The sequence below is a fragment of the Alligator mississippiensis genome, chromosome 2, assembly GCF_030867095.1.
Source record: "Alligator mississippiensis isolate rAllMis1 chromosome 2, rAllMis1, whole genome shotgun sequence".
NCBI classification, from domain to species: Eukaryota; Metazoa; Chordata; order Crocodylia; family Alligatoridae; genus Alligator; species Alligator mississippiensis.
This window is the reverse complement of record NC_081825.1, coordinates 170,912,075-170,929,030: the sequence shown is the minus strand read 5'-3', so window position 1 is coordinate 170,929,030 and position 16,956 is coordinate 170,912,075. Positions and strand designations below refer to the sequence as shown.

At 48.0% G+C, this 16,956-nt stretch overlaps 1 protein-coding gene across 3 annotated transcripts in view; it reads left to right on the top strand.

Annotated features, from left to right (window-relative positions):
- Window positions 1-6,195: 6,195 nt before the first annotated feature.
- The window catches only part of SCARB2 (scavenger receptor class B member 2), a 41,310-nt gene continuing 30,549 nt past the window's right edge, over window positions 6,196-16,956 (top strand). For all 3 annotated transcript variants that reach the window (XM_006270821.3, XM_006270822.4, XM_014607403.3), the window contains exon 1: window positions 6,196-6,753. In XM_006270821.3, coding sequence (XP_006270883.3) covers window positions 6,211-6,753 — 543 coding nt within the window. In that variant the 5' untranslated portion in view covers window positions 6,196-6,210. The remainder of the gene's footprint in view (window positions 6,754-16,956) is intronic.

Here is a 16,956-nt window from a genome sequence, read left to right as displayed (position 1 = left end):
TGAGGTCTGCCATGCCTGCATCCTTGCCACTCATCTCAACATGATGTGGTGGAGGCATGCAGTAGCACTGGCACTCATGCCAGCCCACCCCACCTGGCGCACACTTTACAAACCCCCATTTGCAAAAAAACTGGCGATCTACATAGGATGCTGGCCACTGGCACTCTTGTCTGCCACATGGACCCAGCTGTGTCAGTGGCCTGTCCCTTTTGTCCGGGGGGAGTGGAGGAGGATCTTAATCATGCCTTCCTCGGATGCCCCTGGCTGTCACCGCTGTTTGTTGCTCCCAGTGTTTAGTTTGAGGCACTAGGTTTGGACCTCTCAGAGGCCACCTACTCGTTTTCCTTTCCATACCAGGTGGCGGATGGGGGTGTCATCTGCCTGCCAACTTCTTACTTGGCTAGGCTAAGATGGCCACCCTCAAGAGCCACAGGAACCAGCTTGCTAGGGCTGACTCAGATAATGCCCTGCAGCTCTTCCAGTTTTTGGTACAGGCACGCCTGTCACTGGAGTTTGAGCACACTGTCCTCCAGCAGACGGTGCCTGCCTTCCAGGCACGTTGGACAATTCAGGGGGTGCTCTGGAATGTCGAGGGTGGACATTTAGTCCTTGAGCTGTGATACTGCTTGCCCCTTCCTGGGGTACCGGCAGGGGTCTGAGCGGGCTGATGTTGTACTGGATATTTTTGTTTTTTAAACTGTGAGGGCAGGCCTTGCCGGCCAAAGCCCCAGGCTCTGTCTGTTGTATCAAGGCCCCTATGTGGCCCATATTTTATTTTTCCTTGTTGGATTGTTACCCCCTTTTTCCCTTAATTTCCCCAAAATTATTGCAATTCTCACACCAGGGAAACCCCTGAATGATGTGAAGAGTTTCAAGCCTATTTACTTTCTATGTGTAGGCAATGTGTATGGATGGCACAGGTGGGCACATGCCCCCCCTGAGATTGGCCACCGCTGGCTTCTGTGGGTGGTCACCACTCCCCCTTGCTGCTGATATGGTTGCCGGCAGCAACGAGTGGTCCTCACTTGCTGCCGCTGACAGCGCAGATGGCAGCTGTGGGCAGTCTCTGCTCATTGCCCACCACTCGCCCCCTTGCCACTGACACCGCCACAGCCACCTGTGGGCGGTCCCTACTCCGGCCACCCTCATCGCTGATGTCACTGCGGCTTCCTGTGGGCAGTCCCCACTCGCTGCCGCCACCACTGCCTGTGGGTGGTCGCTGTGCCCCCACAACCTCCAGGGGCACGCGTCATTCATGTTTCTATACATGACTTACAAAATCTTTGAAATAGTGTTTGTGTTGAGAATTAGTCCTATCCTGGAGCACAGGCTTCCTGCAGATGAGGTGAGCTTTAGACCGCGGAGGAGCTGCTGGAATCAAGTTCTTGTTCTTAACTCCTTTATTGAAGCGGGATTCCAAAAGAAACAGAAGACCGGAGCAACCTTTATTGATCTCATTTTGGCTTATGATACGATATGGATAAGGGGCTTCATGGTTAAACTGTAGGGGTGCACCTACAGAGATTTTGGGGACCAATAGCTGGTTTTTAAGGAGGCATATCGAGCAATACCAGTCTGATTTCCAATACAGCTGCATGCAGCTGGTAAGTCTGCTGTGGTGGATGGGGAGTGGGGAGGGAAAGGGTATGTGGGGGCAGATCAATACTCCCTGTGGTGAGGGAGGGAGTGGGGCAAGGGCTGGGGCAAGGGCTGCTCAGCCGGGGCAGAGCAGGGTGCAGAACAGACCTGTGATTTGTCTGGGGGGCATAGGCAGGAGGTGGCTCCAGCTGCTGTGCACATCTTGGAAGGGCATGGGGGGGCATGCCCCAGATCTGTAGGGGGACTGCTGCTGTGGGCTTGGGCCTGGGCTGCACTGGGCTCTTCCCACGTTGGGGGTTGGGCCAGGTCTATGCTCAGGGCAGGTGGCAGCAGCACTGGGAGGAAGGTTATGGGAGGGCTGCAGCCACCCCAGATTTTGCCATGGCCCCCCTGTATCCTCCTCCCAGTGCTGCCGCCACCCGCCATGAATGCAGCCTTGAGTGCAGCCCCTATGTGGCGGGAGTGCAGCTCTGAGCACAGTCCCCACGTGTCAGGAAGTGCCTGGCACAGCCCCAGCCCCAGCCCGCAACTGCAGCCCACCCCGTCTCACCTGTGCAGATCCAGAGGTACATGCCCCCTCCTCTGTGCCCTCCTGGGGTGTGTGCAGCAGTGGGAACTGCCCCCCTGCTCCACGTCCCCCGGATGAGCCACGGCTCTGTTCCGCACCTGGCCTCATGCTGGCTGAGTAGTGCCTGCCCCAGCCCTACCCCACTCCCTCTTTCACCATGTGGGGTGTTGATCTGCTCCCCATGCCCCTTCCCTCCTTCCTCCTCTTCAACCACAACTGACTTACCAGCTGCACACAGCTCTCTAAGCTGCTGGGCTGTGTTCCTCACTGCCTGTGTGCTGCGCTGCAGCTGTGTGCATGCACAGGCATTTATCGGCCAAATTATCAGCCACTTCAGGCTGATTTCTGATACAATCAATTTTCTTTATATCGGTGCTGATCTGATATCGGACCAATGTATTGGTGCACCTCTATTAAATTGATAAAGGCTATCAGGTGCAAAAAGATTATTACAATCTTGTTCAATATTTTGTCCAACCACAAGCTCAGAGTTTGCCTTGATGGTAAAATAAGCAGGCCCAGATTGTCAACAATGGTTTACCACAGGGCTCTGTTCTGGTACCCATCCTTTTCAATTGGTACACGCATGATATTCCCCAAACAAAATCAAGAAAATGTATTTATGCTGATAATATTGCCATTCTTACACAGGGCTTTGATTTTTGCATTAGTGACGCCATACTCAGTATTGTTTGGCAACATTAAAAGACCATTTTAATGAATGGTGTTTGAAGCCCAAACCTGACAAAACAGATTATTCCTTTTTTCATCTCATTATTACCCAAGTGAATGTCCAACTAGTAATCAACTTTTGTGGAAAACCAGTCAAGTATGAACCCAATCCCCAATATTTAGGAGTCTACCTTGACTATATTCTCACCTATAGGCATCATTTACAAATAACTAAGAAGAAACTTGCTACACATAAGATCATCTCAAAGCTGGCTGGTATGAGTTGGGAAGTGAAGTTGAAGCTCCTAGAACATTGGTGCTGGCACTCGTTTATTCAGAGGCTGAGAACAGTGCCCTGGGGCAGGAGCACTCATTGACTCTCAACTGAATGAAACAATGAGACTCATAACTAGGGACCTACTGAAATTGCAGTTGTGCAATTTTTGCAGAAACTGCACGTTCAGGCAGGCTCTGTGAAAAGCACAGACTCGCCGAGAAGGAAAAAAACCTCCACCTCCTAACCCCCACACTTCCTGTCCCTCTCATCACTCCCCCACTGTCCTCCAAGACTGCAGGGCTTCCCATACACTTTTCTTTGCTTGCCGGTAATTTTTTTTTTCTCAGCGAACCCACTAAAAGCGCAGAGCCCACTGCTTGGGGATGGCTCCAACTCATGGCTTAATTAAATTGATTAAGCCCAGGGAAGCCATTAATTCATGCTTAATAACACATGGATTAATGAACATGTAATTAAGCCATATGACAATTTGTGGGGAGGGGTGGGACTGCTGGGGTTCCTTGGCCAGTCAGAGGTGTGTGTGGGGGGACACCACCTCGCTCAGCCTGAGAAAATGGTGGCCAGTCCTAGGATCTACTTGCAAAATCAGCTGACCACCTCCTTGAGTTCTGTAGACTCCTATTCATAACAGGTAGTTGTAGATCCACTCCTGCTCCCTGGCTTTGTTTTATCTCATATCCCTCCTCCTGATCTTCATTGTAACCAGGCAACTTTAAGAGTCGACCAAAAACTGCTTACATTCAATTCAGCACCATTTTTGAGGCGCTTAATGATGCCCCTAGGCCAAGTCTTAAGTCGAGCAGGCCATTTTGGAGTGTGCGAAAAGAACTGAATGATGAAAACTTTGTCATCAAGGAAAAATGGATCCAGCAGTGGAACACAGTTGACATCATTAATAAATTTCTCATCATGGACCCCACATCTAAGTCCTCTGGCTTTGCTTTACCAAGGTGGAGCTGGGCAATGGGTTCATACTGGACAAGGTAAATGTAACTACCGACAACATAAATGCAATGTTATTAAAGACGTGGTGAAATCCAAACTACAGCACACATAACAGAGGAGTGTCCTATTTTTCATTTTAATGGTTGCATTGAAGACCTGCACCAGGCTACCAGCGAAACTTTGGAATAGATACAAATCTAAAACTTACTCTAGCCTTACCCCTCAGTGCCGTTGTTTGTATAGGTTGCTCTCAGCTTGTTCTGTCATTCAGTTGTTGTATTCCATACAAGTAAATAAATACCACTCTAAGAGTAAGGTTACACTCTTTTGTAACACCCTGTCATCTTAGCCTCGAGGCTGTCACCAAAGCAGCAAGAAGTAGAACGACCCACCACCTTTAACATTAAGTTTTCAAGAGACTCAAAAAGGTGGAATAAAAATCACACGTGGAGCAGACACCTAAATCCACATAGATGTGTAACAGATGGAATAGGATCTGGCTTTATATGCACAAACAAAATTCCACGTGCAGGAAGATACTTGACATGGCAATGCAAGCCTTTCCTGCAAGCACTAACCATGTATCTTCCTTTCCTGGTAGACTGAGCAAAGAACAGGGCATAGGTTGTAGTTCTCTGGAAAACACGTGTGGCTAGTTGTCTTACTTAGGTCTTCCTTGTCCTGGGAATGCCAACTGTGGGCTATGACTTTCAGGTACAACAATGAAGAATTTTCCCCAGGGCCCTTTGGTTCAGGAAAATGGATAGTAAGTAATGTGACTGCTTTTCCAGCATGAATACCTCAGTCTTAGAGCGGGGAGCAATGCAACATCATATCCAAGTGTTTTACTCGCTAGTAGTAGCTTAATTCAGAGACACTGTATAACAATCCTTTGCAAGAGTTGTTTATGAAAGGGGATAGGTGACATGTAGGGGTTGCATGGGGGTACACATGCACCCCCTGGGAATCCTGGTGACCCCCCTGGGAGTGAGTGCTTTTGGCTTAGGTGACGGACAGGGGGGCAAGTGGAGCACTGGTGGTCTCCCCCCCTCTGAGAAGTGCCACTGGCACTTCTGGGTTCGGCATCCAGCTGCGGAGCCCCCCTTGCCGCCGACACCACCGTGGCTGCCTGCGGATGGTACCCACTTGGCCAGCCCTTGCCGCCGATGCCTGTGTCACCACCTGCAGGCGGTCGCTGTGCCCTCCAGCCTCAGGAGGCACATGTCTTCTATGATAAAGGGTCTAGCTCTGTTAGGTACCATTCCCAAACCCCTCAAATGTTAGCTCCAAAGTCAGAATAATTACTTGACTGCCCATCAGTTCTCTCAAGCAAAGAGCCTTGAGCAATGCCTGCTTGAATCTGAATCAGCATGAATGAGTGGCACACTTAATTCTGCTGCTGTTACTAGAGCAGATGATCAGATCTAGCCTAGTGATTAATGGAGCTCAGTTTCTCCCTCTTGTGTCCCAGCTGTGCTTGGTGCCTGTGGCTATTGTCATAACTGCTCAGGCCTGCTGAAGCAAATGCAAAAAGCCATCGTCTCAGACCACATCTGGAGCAGCCCTGCTGGATTTTTGCTTCTTCCCCTTTGACTCTTATTCCCACTCTGCTGCTGACACACCCAAATGTGCCCACTCGGCCAAGCTGGCTCTCACAGTATGAGAAAAACCAGTTTGCAGAACTGAACTGCCTGTGACAAGAGTCCTATGATGCAAAGCTTTTTTTTTTTTTTAAGAATTTTTTCATGTTCCCAGCCAAATCAGCCAAATCCATGAGTCAGACCAGAACCATAAGCGGCCCTACAACCAGCAAACATCCTCCACCCCCAACCCTACCAGGGCTTCAGATATTTCCAAAGGCTTTTGGCAGACATCCTACTGCAGGCCCAAGCCCGGAGGCTCGGGGTTCAGATGCCCCCAGGTGTGGCCTGCCCTCAGCCCTATGGCCGAAGCAAGCTAGTGAGGAGCCTCCCCTTTCCATCAAGTGGGCTTTGAGCCACAATAGCTCGGCGGGTCCTGAACCGCGCCGGGAGAGCAGTTATCCCCGGGAGTGGTTAAGGAAAACGGTCTTCCTGGCCTCAGACACGTGGTGTCGCCCCTGCCAGGTAAGGCGGGGTGGCGGGAAAAGATGGGAACTGCGGCCCTGGACCCCTTCCATGGATCCACCCAGCCCGGCGGCCCGTCTCTGAGGGGAGGAGGCAGCGCCGGAGAGACGAGACAGCCCAACAGGCAGGAACCAGCCTGGGCCCGCCTGCTGCCCCGGCTGCGGCACACGCGCCGCTCCGTGGGCGGGGCCGAGGCTGCCCGGGGGGCGAGGGCGGCAGCCGACCGGGCCTGCGCCTCCCTTGCGCCGCCAGCTGCCCCAGGGCCGCCTCAGGCGGGCTCCGCCCGGCCCGAAGCCGAGAGCGCCGCGCCGCCCTGCCCCGCCCGGCCGAGTAGGCGCCTGGTGCTGCCGAGCCCCGCGCCGGGCGCAGAAGAAGCCGGGCGGCGGGTCCGGCTGCTCCTGCCCGGCCCTGTGCCTGTGCCCGTGCCCGTGCCCGTGCCCGCGCCCGCGATGAGGACCCTCTGCCTGTCCGGCGTGGGCGGCCTGTCCGTGTGCCTGCTCATCGCCAGCATCGCCCTGCTGGCGGCGCGCGTCTTCCAGAGGGTGGTGGACGATAAGGTGGAGCAGGTGAGAGCCCCCGACCCGGGCTGCCCGCAGCCCTTCGCTTAACGAGGGGAGGGGCGGGCGGAGCGGAGGAGGCCGCACGAGGATGCGGGTTGGGACTGTCCGCCAGGCCGGCTCAGTACAAGCGCAGCAGCAATATCGCGCCGCTGCTGGGGGGGCGAGGGGGTGCTGCAGTCCAGCAGCGGAGAAGAGACCTGGAGGACGCTGGTGATGCGTAGGGGTGCACACACACCCCCTGAGCTTGGCGGCGCACCCCCTGAGAAAAGCACCGCTGACACTGCCAGTGGCACCTGCAGGCGGTCACCACTCGCCAACCCCCCCCCCAGCACTGTGGCTGTCTGTGGGAGCTCCCTGCTTGCCACGGCCATGCTCCCACCGAGCTTGCCGTGCACCCCCAGCCTCTGGGGGCAGGTGGCATTCATGCTGGAGGACGTGCCCCAGAAGCTGCACTGAGCAATATAAAATGAGGTGTCAGTCATGAGGTGAGCCGTCCTCTTTGAAACATGTCTGCTCAGGTGGCACTGCTTGAGGGGCAGAAAAAGACTCCAAACCTACTTGTGCTCCAGTGCACCTGTCAGGCCTGGGAAGGAGAGGTTTGAGACTGAGCAGTGAAAAGAGTTAAAGATTAGTAGTTTTTAATAACTGTAATCAATTGGCTTTGCTTGGAGGACCACTCCCAAACAGCAGTCAGAATGTGGTGAGGAGGTAGGAAGCACATAAGGCTTTTAGCATTTGCTGTCTTATAATTTGTGTGGTATGGTCCTGGTGACTTCTTACATGGGCTGTGCTTACTGATGCTTTAGTCTTGATTCTGTCAGAGTTTCTTATGAAGAAACACTTTATCCCTTATCAGGCCAGATGATTTTTTTTTAAAGGGGTGAATGAGAGCCAAATACTAAATATTTTTAAGTATAGTTCCTAAATCTTATTTAAAAATGTTTTAAACATTATAGATGGTCAAGTACTGATGAAAAATATAGTTGGTGACCATTTATTTTCCTTTTCAACATGCTTTTAAAATGTTATAAAGCCAAGTATTGCTACAATCCCTAAGAATTATTTATTTATCATTTCTCCCAGTCTACCTGTTTGTTTTTGAATGGAGGTATAAGACATAATTAATACTTACTTTATAAAACTAATAGAGTAGAAAGTATTATTAATGACATCTGTCTTAACGGTAAATGCAAACTGCTGATGTTAATGATGAATCCTGTGTATTTAAGCAGGAAAAGTATCCTCATCCCCATTTGTCAGATGGAGAAACTGAGGCATGGAGACCTGATGTAGTAGGTCAGTGGCACAACTGGGAATAGAACTCGTGTCTGTAGACAGGTCTGTCTGAACCATGATAACATGCTCATGATACTGCTGCTGATAAATAATGACGTGACACCAGTTTAATTTAAATCAGGTTATCTTATTTTGAGGTGCGGTGTCTTTTATATCAGTTTAATACACCAATTTAAATCAATTTCACTTATAACAGCTAAGCCTATGTAAACCAGTTTAAATTGATAACATGTCTGTATTCAGCATTGCACTGACAGAAATCATACCACATTAGTACAACTCTGGATTTAGACCAGGCGAAAGTGTCGTGATGCAGGTGTCGCAGTGAACGTAGTCTTTCTGGACTTTAGGAAGGCCTTCGACACTGTCTCTCACCCCATTCTTGTTAAAAAATTAGGTGACTGCGATGTTGATGCCTACACAGTCAGATGGGTTGCAAATTGGCTGGAGGGCTGCACCCAGAGAGTGCTGATGGATGGGTCATTTTCGACCTGGAGGGATGTGGGCAGTGGGGTTCCGCAGGGCTCGGTCCTTGGGCCTGCGCTGTTTAACATCTTCATCAGCGACTTGGACGAGGGGGTGAAAAGCACCTTGTTCAAATGCGCGGATGACACTAAGATGTGGGGAGAGGTGGACATGCTAGAAGGGAGGGACAGGCTACAACTAGATCTGGACAGGTTATAGGAGTGGGCAGATGTCAGTATTGAATCCCATCCTATTCTCAAGTGCAAGGTACTGCACCTAGGGAGGAAGAACCAGCAGCATACTTACAGGCTGGGAAACTCCCTTCTTGCCAGCACAGAGGCAGAAAAGTATCTTGGAGTCATTACTGATTCCAAGATGAACATGGGCCGCCAATGTGAGGATGCAGTCAGGAAGGCTAACCGCACCTTGTCATGCATCCACAGATGCATCACAGGCAGGTCCAAGGAGGTGATCCTTCCCCTCTATGTGACATTGGTCAGGCCGCAGTTGGAGTACTGCGTCCAGTTCTGGGCGCCGCACTTCAGGAGGGATGTGAACAGCATTGAGAGGGTCCAGAGGAGGGCCACTCGCATGGTCAGGGGGCAGCAGGATAGGCCGTACGAGGAGAGGCTACGGGACCTGAACCTGTTCAGCCTCCACAAGAAAAGGCTGAGAGGGGATCTGGTGGCCGTCTACAAACTAGCCGGGGGTGACCAGCAGGGAACAGGAGGGTCTGTGTTCCCCTGAGCACTACTAGGAATAACGGCCACAAGTTGACTGAGAATAGGTTCAGGCTAGACATCAGGAAGCACTACTTCACAGTCAGGGCGGCTAGGAGCTGGAACCAATTCCAAGGGAAGTGATGCTCCCTCCTACTCTGGGGGTCTTCAGAAGGAGGCTAGACAATCACCTCACCAGCATTCTTTCCTGCCCATGGGAGGGGTCGGACTTGATGATCTGCTCAGGTCCCTTCTGACCCTACCTACTATGAAACTATTAAAGTCTCCTAGTACAAAGAACCAATGAAGGGAAGGAGGAAGCAAAAAATTGTCCTTGATCCTGCAAGTCCTTTTGCAGGACACGGCTAGCGTACAAAGCTGTGTAAGTAAGAATGGAACTATGGATGATATGTAAATATGTAATGGACCAACTATGGTCAATGTAAATGTAATCTGAGGCTCAGTTTGTGCACTATTAATTCTTAGGCATAAGAGCATAGGTTCAAAGTAGCGTTAAAAGTTCCTTTGACTTTCGTTAGAAATTAGGTTTCTGACTTGCCTACATCTTTGAACGTAAGGCTTGTGGTCTTCTGTAATGGTTAGAAGTTAATTGGAAGAGCCCTGCGGGCTCATTCTTTCTTCAAAGAGTTTTGAATGGAGAATGGGTGGGTGCCTATACACGTACAGAGAGGCTGCTCCAACGCACTGTAATTAGTGTGTCAGAACAGACTCAAGTAATCGAGTCTGCTGGAATGTGGTAATTACTGCACTCCAGCATCACATGTATCAGCGTCCCTGTGCTGCAAAATGGCTGTGGGGGTACTTTAATGAACTTGTTCAACAAACTTTAGTTAAAAATGCCCCTCAGCCATTTTTCAGTGCAAGGGCACTGATGCATGTGATGCTCTGGGTGCTTTAATTTGAGCTGCTCTCAGAACTGCTTTAATTAAAGTGCCCCCCACCTTAAGTGTGAGCTTCCTGATGTTAACAAGGCCTTATGTACTCCTGCTGCTCGTATTTGTTAAGAGTAAATCGGTGATCATGTTGTAATCTTCTCACTATTGAAACATCAAATTCCTTTCCTTTACGTTCTCTTACCACATTTTGTCTTGTGGATTTCAGTCCAGTGCACTAATAAGCACTCTGCCTTTCTGTGCTAATTTATTACATCCTTCATTGTCATGTGCACATCACATGTCCAATTTGAAAAAAAAAATGTTTCAATGCAAAAGTATTGTGCTCATTATCTTTTCAGATTTTGCTGTTTTTGATTTGTTTGTATCCTAGGGAGCATCTAGTATTTGTGTACAGGCACTCCTCACTTAACGACCGAGTTCCGTTCCTGCGACTAGGTCGTTAAGTGAATTGGTCGATAAGCGAGGAGCTGACCCTTGATACTGCGTGCCTTGGCTTGAGACGCCGTGCTGCCGTTTCCACAATACGTTTCGTACAATACCGGCTGCTCGGAGAGCTGGTCGTAAGTCCGCGTGGTCGTTAAACAGGTAGGTCATTAAGTGAGGAGTACCTGTACTTATATATATTTTAGGATTTCTTGTAAAAACAGGTCAATCTTTCATTGTATTGGAAATACGGCAAGCCTTGGGTTTATCCCAGTCCTTTGCTGTCGAGTTGTTCCACAGTCCTGGGTCAGTGTCAGAAACACTCAGCCTCCATCCCCCTGGAGTTTTAAACCTGGCTTCCATCGGCTGCTGCAGTTCCAACTAACTATGGCTGCAGAGGTCAGTCTCTTCGAGGGAGAAGCTCTTTTCAGAACAGATTGGTCCTAGCCATTGGTGATGCATTGGGGGGATGTTCCCCTCAGATTTCTGCACTGACAGTGCAGTGTAGGGCATGGGGCTCCAGCCCAGCTGGAGCCAGGGCCTGGCAGCAGCGGGGGCAGCAGTGGCAGTGTGATTTCTGTGCTGGCTGCGGGGTGTGGGACTGCAGTCCTGTCAGAGCCAGCGCCTGGCAGCAGTGGCAGTGGTCACAGCAGCATAGAGTTGTGTCCCTCCACTGTCAACACTTGCATGTTGTCAATGTTTCTAGCCCATTGAGAGCTTTTCAGCAATCCTGGAATTACTGCCAGATTGAATGGGTTTAAGATGGGCTATTATCACAGTGGGCACAATCAAGTAGATGCAGTGCTTTGTGTTGGATCAGTTAGCTTCTGCATGGTAAGTCCGAAGTTCGTAAATGTAATTGTTCTAGTTCATTTGGAAGAGACAGAGCTGTGGTTTTCTATGATTAGTTCAGCACCTGATAGGAAAGATTCTGGAGCAATTGGAGTTGCTGCCATTTATATTTTTAGGGGTATGTCTACACAAAATGTTTACTGTGGAGCTGCCTAATTAGTTCCATAGTAAATGTCTCTGCATCTACACGTGCACCCCTATTAGGGTGTACAAAATCAATAAACTCTGAAGTAAATACATTGTTTGTTTAAATTTAAGATAAAAAAACGAAGGCACTGAAAACTGTTGACACTAATTTTAACACACCTAAAGAACTGTGTATGATTAGGTGTCCTCTCATCTACTTCAGCAGTTTAACTCTCTTCCACTGAGGTCATTGAGGCACCTCCAGTTTCACTGTCACTATCTGTAGAATCACTTGCATTACTTACTAGTGCCATTTCAGAATCAGATTGAGGCAAATCTGATTCAGAACTGCTTAAAACCATCCTTTAGCAAAAGAGAATGTGGTTCAACACAGAGCCTATGGGCAAGGGCAACTTGTCAACACACTGCATCTTATTCGCTAATTGAGGAGAAGTGATTTTGAGGAATAGAAACAAGCTTAACGGTGTGTTCGTTTGTTAGTCTGTTCCTCTTTTTTGTCTTGATTGAGCTGAAAGCCATCCAGTTCCGTTCGCAGGAAGCTGCTGTTGGTGGAATGCTTAGGATCCTTAGCACGATCCTGGACAACAGTCGGGTGTTACAGTATCCCTTCCACCATGGGAGAGGAGACATATTCTCTGCTGCCTGCCAAATGATGTCTTTGCTCCAAAGTTTTTCTTTTCTGTGGTACTTGGCAATGTCTGTCATCACGGCTATTTCATCAATGTTGGAGACATTCTTAGCTACTTCCATAATTGTATTGAGAGCAGTAGATAACTCATCTTCTGATAAATGGTGTCCTCTGTGTTGAGGATCCAAAAGGTTTGTTGCCAGATGAACTGGATGAGAGCAAAACTCAGATCTCTTAGTAAACATTTGTTTTACTACTACTTCTTTTTGGATAGAGGTGAAGAAGGCAAAAGCTCAGTTAGATTTTCATTCAGTTGTCTGAATAACTCTGGAATGTAGAAAGGCTTGGTGCATCTCCCTCAAGTTTCTTGATAGCCACTGAAACTGGTGGTAGCAAATTGAATGTTTCTTGAACTCAAACCCAGAACACATCTTTGTCGAGAATCTGCTTCTGAATGTTCACGGGAATAATCTGAGATACTGCATCATCTATTGAAGCACACTGCAAACAGTTCTTTGTATGCAGCAAACTTTGTGTGTAAACACTTTGTAGCCGAGCCCCATTTAGTTTTTTCTGGCAATAAAAGTGCACTTTCCTTCTCCTGCTTCTCTTTCTGTAATTCCTTCTAAGTCTGATTAGCAACATGATGATTGTTGAATACCTTCACAACCACTTTGCAGTTTGCCAGTATTGTCTGAATTGTATTCACACTTACTATGTCCTTTGCCAGAAGATTCAACCCATAAGCAAGACAGCCAGATACTAGGGCTGTGCGAAACGGCACTGTTCTGTTTTGACAGAACAGCGTTCCATTTCAAATTTAATTTGGATTCAAAACAGCTGTTCCATTCCATTCCATCGAAACCGAAAGGCTGTTTCAACGTTTCGCTGGGGATGGAGAGTCAGCCCAGCTGGGCTGACTTCCCATCCCCAGCACTAGATCGTGCGCGGGTTGGAGTCAGCCCAGCTGGACTGACTTCCCATGCCCAGCACTATGGTTGAAATGTTTCGACTAGCCTTGTTTTGTTTCAAGGCTATTTCGATGGCCTTTGTTTTGTTTCAGTTTTGCTGTTTTGACCTCAAAATGAGTTGAAACAGTGTCGAAACGAAACGGCCGTCCAAATTTTGCACAGCCCTACCAAATACTATTAAACGAGGATATTTTGCCTTTAATATTTGCCATGCAGCTTTCATGTTACTTGCATGATCAGTTACAAGGGCTTGTACCCTGGAGGGACCTGCACTTCCAATCTCTTCACTTAGTAATTTGGCTGTGTATTCACGTATATGACAGGAAGATTTGGTAGCAATTGCTTTCAGGAACTTTGGTTCAAGTGTTGCTAACATAATGTTTAATAAAGGACTTCCTTGTATATACGTCCATCCGTCTGACATCAGTCAGTGATTCTGGTTGACCAATCCTTTGACTAGCCATTGTTTGAACTCTGTCATACTCTAAGAGAGAATGTGATAAGTGATAACATGATGGTAACTTATGATGGGAGAATTAGTTTGTAATGTTCCTTCTAGTAATGATTTTCAGTTATGGAAAGAGTTTTACCACTTGCAAATATAGCTCGACCTAATGTCTCATCTGCTTTTTCTTGATCTTGTTTTGACATTTTGTCCACAACGCTTGATAAAAAGCTTGACTGTCTTGAACAGCTACTCATGGTGGATTCTGTATCTATTTGGTGACAGTGATCTTGAAAGCGAGGACCCTGCTTCTTCTTCCCCCAGACCTGCCAGATCCACATTTTCATTTTCATTTTTTGCAAATCTGCTATTTCACTTGAGCTACCAAGTTCCTGCAACAACAGGGGGAAAATATTTTTCTTTTAGCCTATTCTAGTCTGGACTCCTCCATCAGAAGGAGAAGAGGCAGGGAGCTTGCTTCCCCAGTCCCTGCTAGAAAGAACACTCTGCTGCTCAACTTTCTGCTCAGTTGCCCTGGGACTGCAGAGCCAAAGGGAAGTACTGTCTGGCCTCTGCTATCAGCCAGAGGACTAAGCTCGCTCTGCTGGGTTGAAATGGTTAACTATTTATCTATTATCACTTAAAAAAAATTGTTAAGCCTAAGCCACTTTGGGTGCTTCGTGCAAGCAGAAAAGCAGGATACGAATATTTTAAATAAATAATAGTCCAGAGTTGCAATAACAACTTTTAATATTATAATGTTATAAAACAATATAGATGCTAATCTATACTGTGTATTGTTTTAACACATGGGTAGGCAATGTTCTTTGGCTGGAGTGCTGAAAAACCCCACAATGCCTACCTTGGAAGGTGCCGGGGTGCTGGCATACTAGAAAACAAAATGAGGGCAGGGGGTACATGGCAGGATGCCTTGCTTGTGCCCTGCCCCCCAGCCTGGGCTCCGTGGCTATCAACAGCTACCCAGAACCTGGGATAACTGCAAACATCTGCTGTCTCTCCGCCCCGGCCCCAGCCGCTTCCCGGCCCCAGGGTCCGGGGAGGCAGCAGATACCGGCAATGCTCCCTGCTGTGCTGCCCTCGCCACTGCTTCTGCAGAGCAGCGTTGGAACCCGGTGGGGCAGGGCACAGTGGGGGGGAGTGCAGAAAGCTGCCTGCTGCTCCGATCTCCCCCTGCCCTGGCCACACTTCCCCTGCAGGTGGAGGCAGCAGCAAGGGGCACAACCCTGCGTGCTGCCCATGCTGCTCCCCTGCACACAGGGGAAGTGTGACCTGGCAGCATGGAGTTTGCAGCAGCAGGCAGCTTCCTGTGCGGCCCCTCTTGTGCACTGCTGCTCCAGGTCATACGCGCTGCGCTCTGGAGGGCCCAAGGGCGGGCAGCAAGGCCAGGAGTACAGCGTGTGAGACCCAGAGCAGCAGCACACAGAGGGGCCGCACAGGGAAGTTGCCTGCTGCTCTGTGCTGCCTGGGCCACACTTCCCCTGTGTGTATGGGAGCAGTGTGGGCAGCATGCAGGGTTGTGCTCCTCGCTGCTGCCCCTGCCTGCAGGGGAAGTGTGGTCAGGGCAGTGGGGAGCTCAGAGTGGCAGGCAGCTTGCTGTGCCCTGCTGCGCTGGGTTCCAATGCTGCTCTGCAGAAGCAGCAGCGAGGGCAGCACAACAGGGAGCTTTGCTGGTATCTGCTGCCTCCCCAGAGTCGGCTGGGGTCTGCTGCAGCCTGGAGGCTGCAAACAGCTGCTGCCTCCCTGGCCCTGGCCCCAATGTGTGTCGAGGAAAATGGCCTTGCATGCCATGCTTGGCATGCATGCTGGGGGTTGCTGACTCCCTGTTTTAACATATTAATTTGTTTACTTGCATAGGATTCCTAAAGTAGACTTTTCTCAAATGATGTTGTTCCACCACTTGGTTGTATTAGCTTTCTGTATATGGCTTGTACTCTTTCAGGACAGTTTCTACATGTTATTAAATGTTTCTTCATTTTTGTTGCATTGTTAGCATACTCCTGCCCACAATATTTACATCTACCAAATTTTTGTTCCTTCCTTCAGTGGTATGAACTTCACTATAATGATGCGACACACTATTTTTTTTTGTTTGATCAGGCATTATTATGACTATTTCAAACGAAAAGCACTAAAAAACTAGCAGATCTTATACAAACACTTCCAACTTCCCCAACTCAAGAAGAGAAATGAGACACTGCTCTGTGTGTTTGCTGAACTGAAAGTGAAATAAAAATTAATCACAGTTTTAGTTTTGCTTTCACTTGCTATCCTGAGATGAAATAAAAATTTTTATCTTTGGTTTTGATTTGACCTGCACAGCCAATTAGGTGAATTCATAACTTGATTTTTGGTTTGGATTATTATGTGAGTGTATTTACCATCCTGTTTACAAATCAATAAAACATACATGTTCTGTCTCGTACACTTCCTAGGGATAATCACCTGAAAAACATTAATTACAACTTTGAAACTGGCAAGCTTGCTTAATATTGTATTGGCATCCATTCATTGTTACTAATGAATTTTATGAAACAATGAATTTTTAGAAATGGAAAATTTCCCATGGAAAAACAAAGCGCTGGAAAATTTTCCACCCCACATTTCTGGTCCCGTGACACCTTACCTTAATTGTGTCAGGAAAGATGATTGCTGATTCAGGTTTGAACAGCAACAGTTACATTTTGAAAAAAATAGTAGAAAACAATTTGTATTTTATAACAACAACAACAATCGTCATTTTCATTGTTGTTGTTGAAGTGAAAGAGCAATGATGTTGATTCAAAACCTACTCAGAAATTTGAAATTTTAGACATACAGGCTGCGGGCTTTCTGTTTACAGAGCTAAACATAGATGTAATTATGTATGTGGAACTGATATTGAAATGACTCTGTACAGATCTATGTAATGAATTATTAGGCAGCTTTAACTATGTCACTTGGCCTCTCCTCTCTAATCTAAGGATGCTACTACTCAAATGATAAACCTTGGAGCGATTTCAAAACAGCTGATGTGTATACTTAAATCAGCCTGCCAAAAAAATGCTCCTCGCCTTTAATATTTCTGTGCATCTAATCTTATGTTTAATTGCATGAAGCGAAGTAAACATATTATACCTAAGAAATAGAGGACAGGATGCTGCAATTTACAGTATACGTGTAGGCTTCTTGACTTCAGTGAAGCTCCACAGCATTGCAGCAATCCACCCGCAAATCATTAGTTATTGAATCTGTGCCAGAAAATTGGAATGACAGTTATTGAGGTACCTGTAAAATCTCTAATACAGTTATGAAGCTGATGAAATGGTATAATAATGGGTTGTGACCA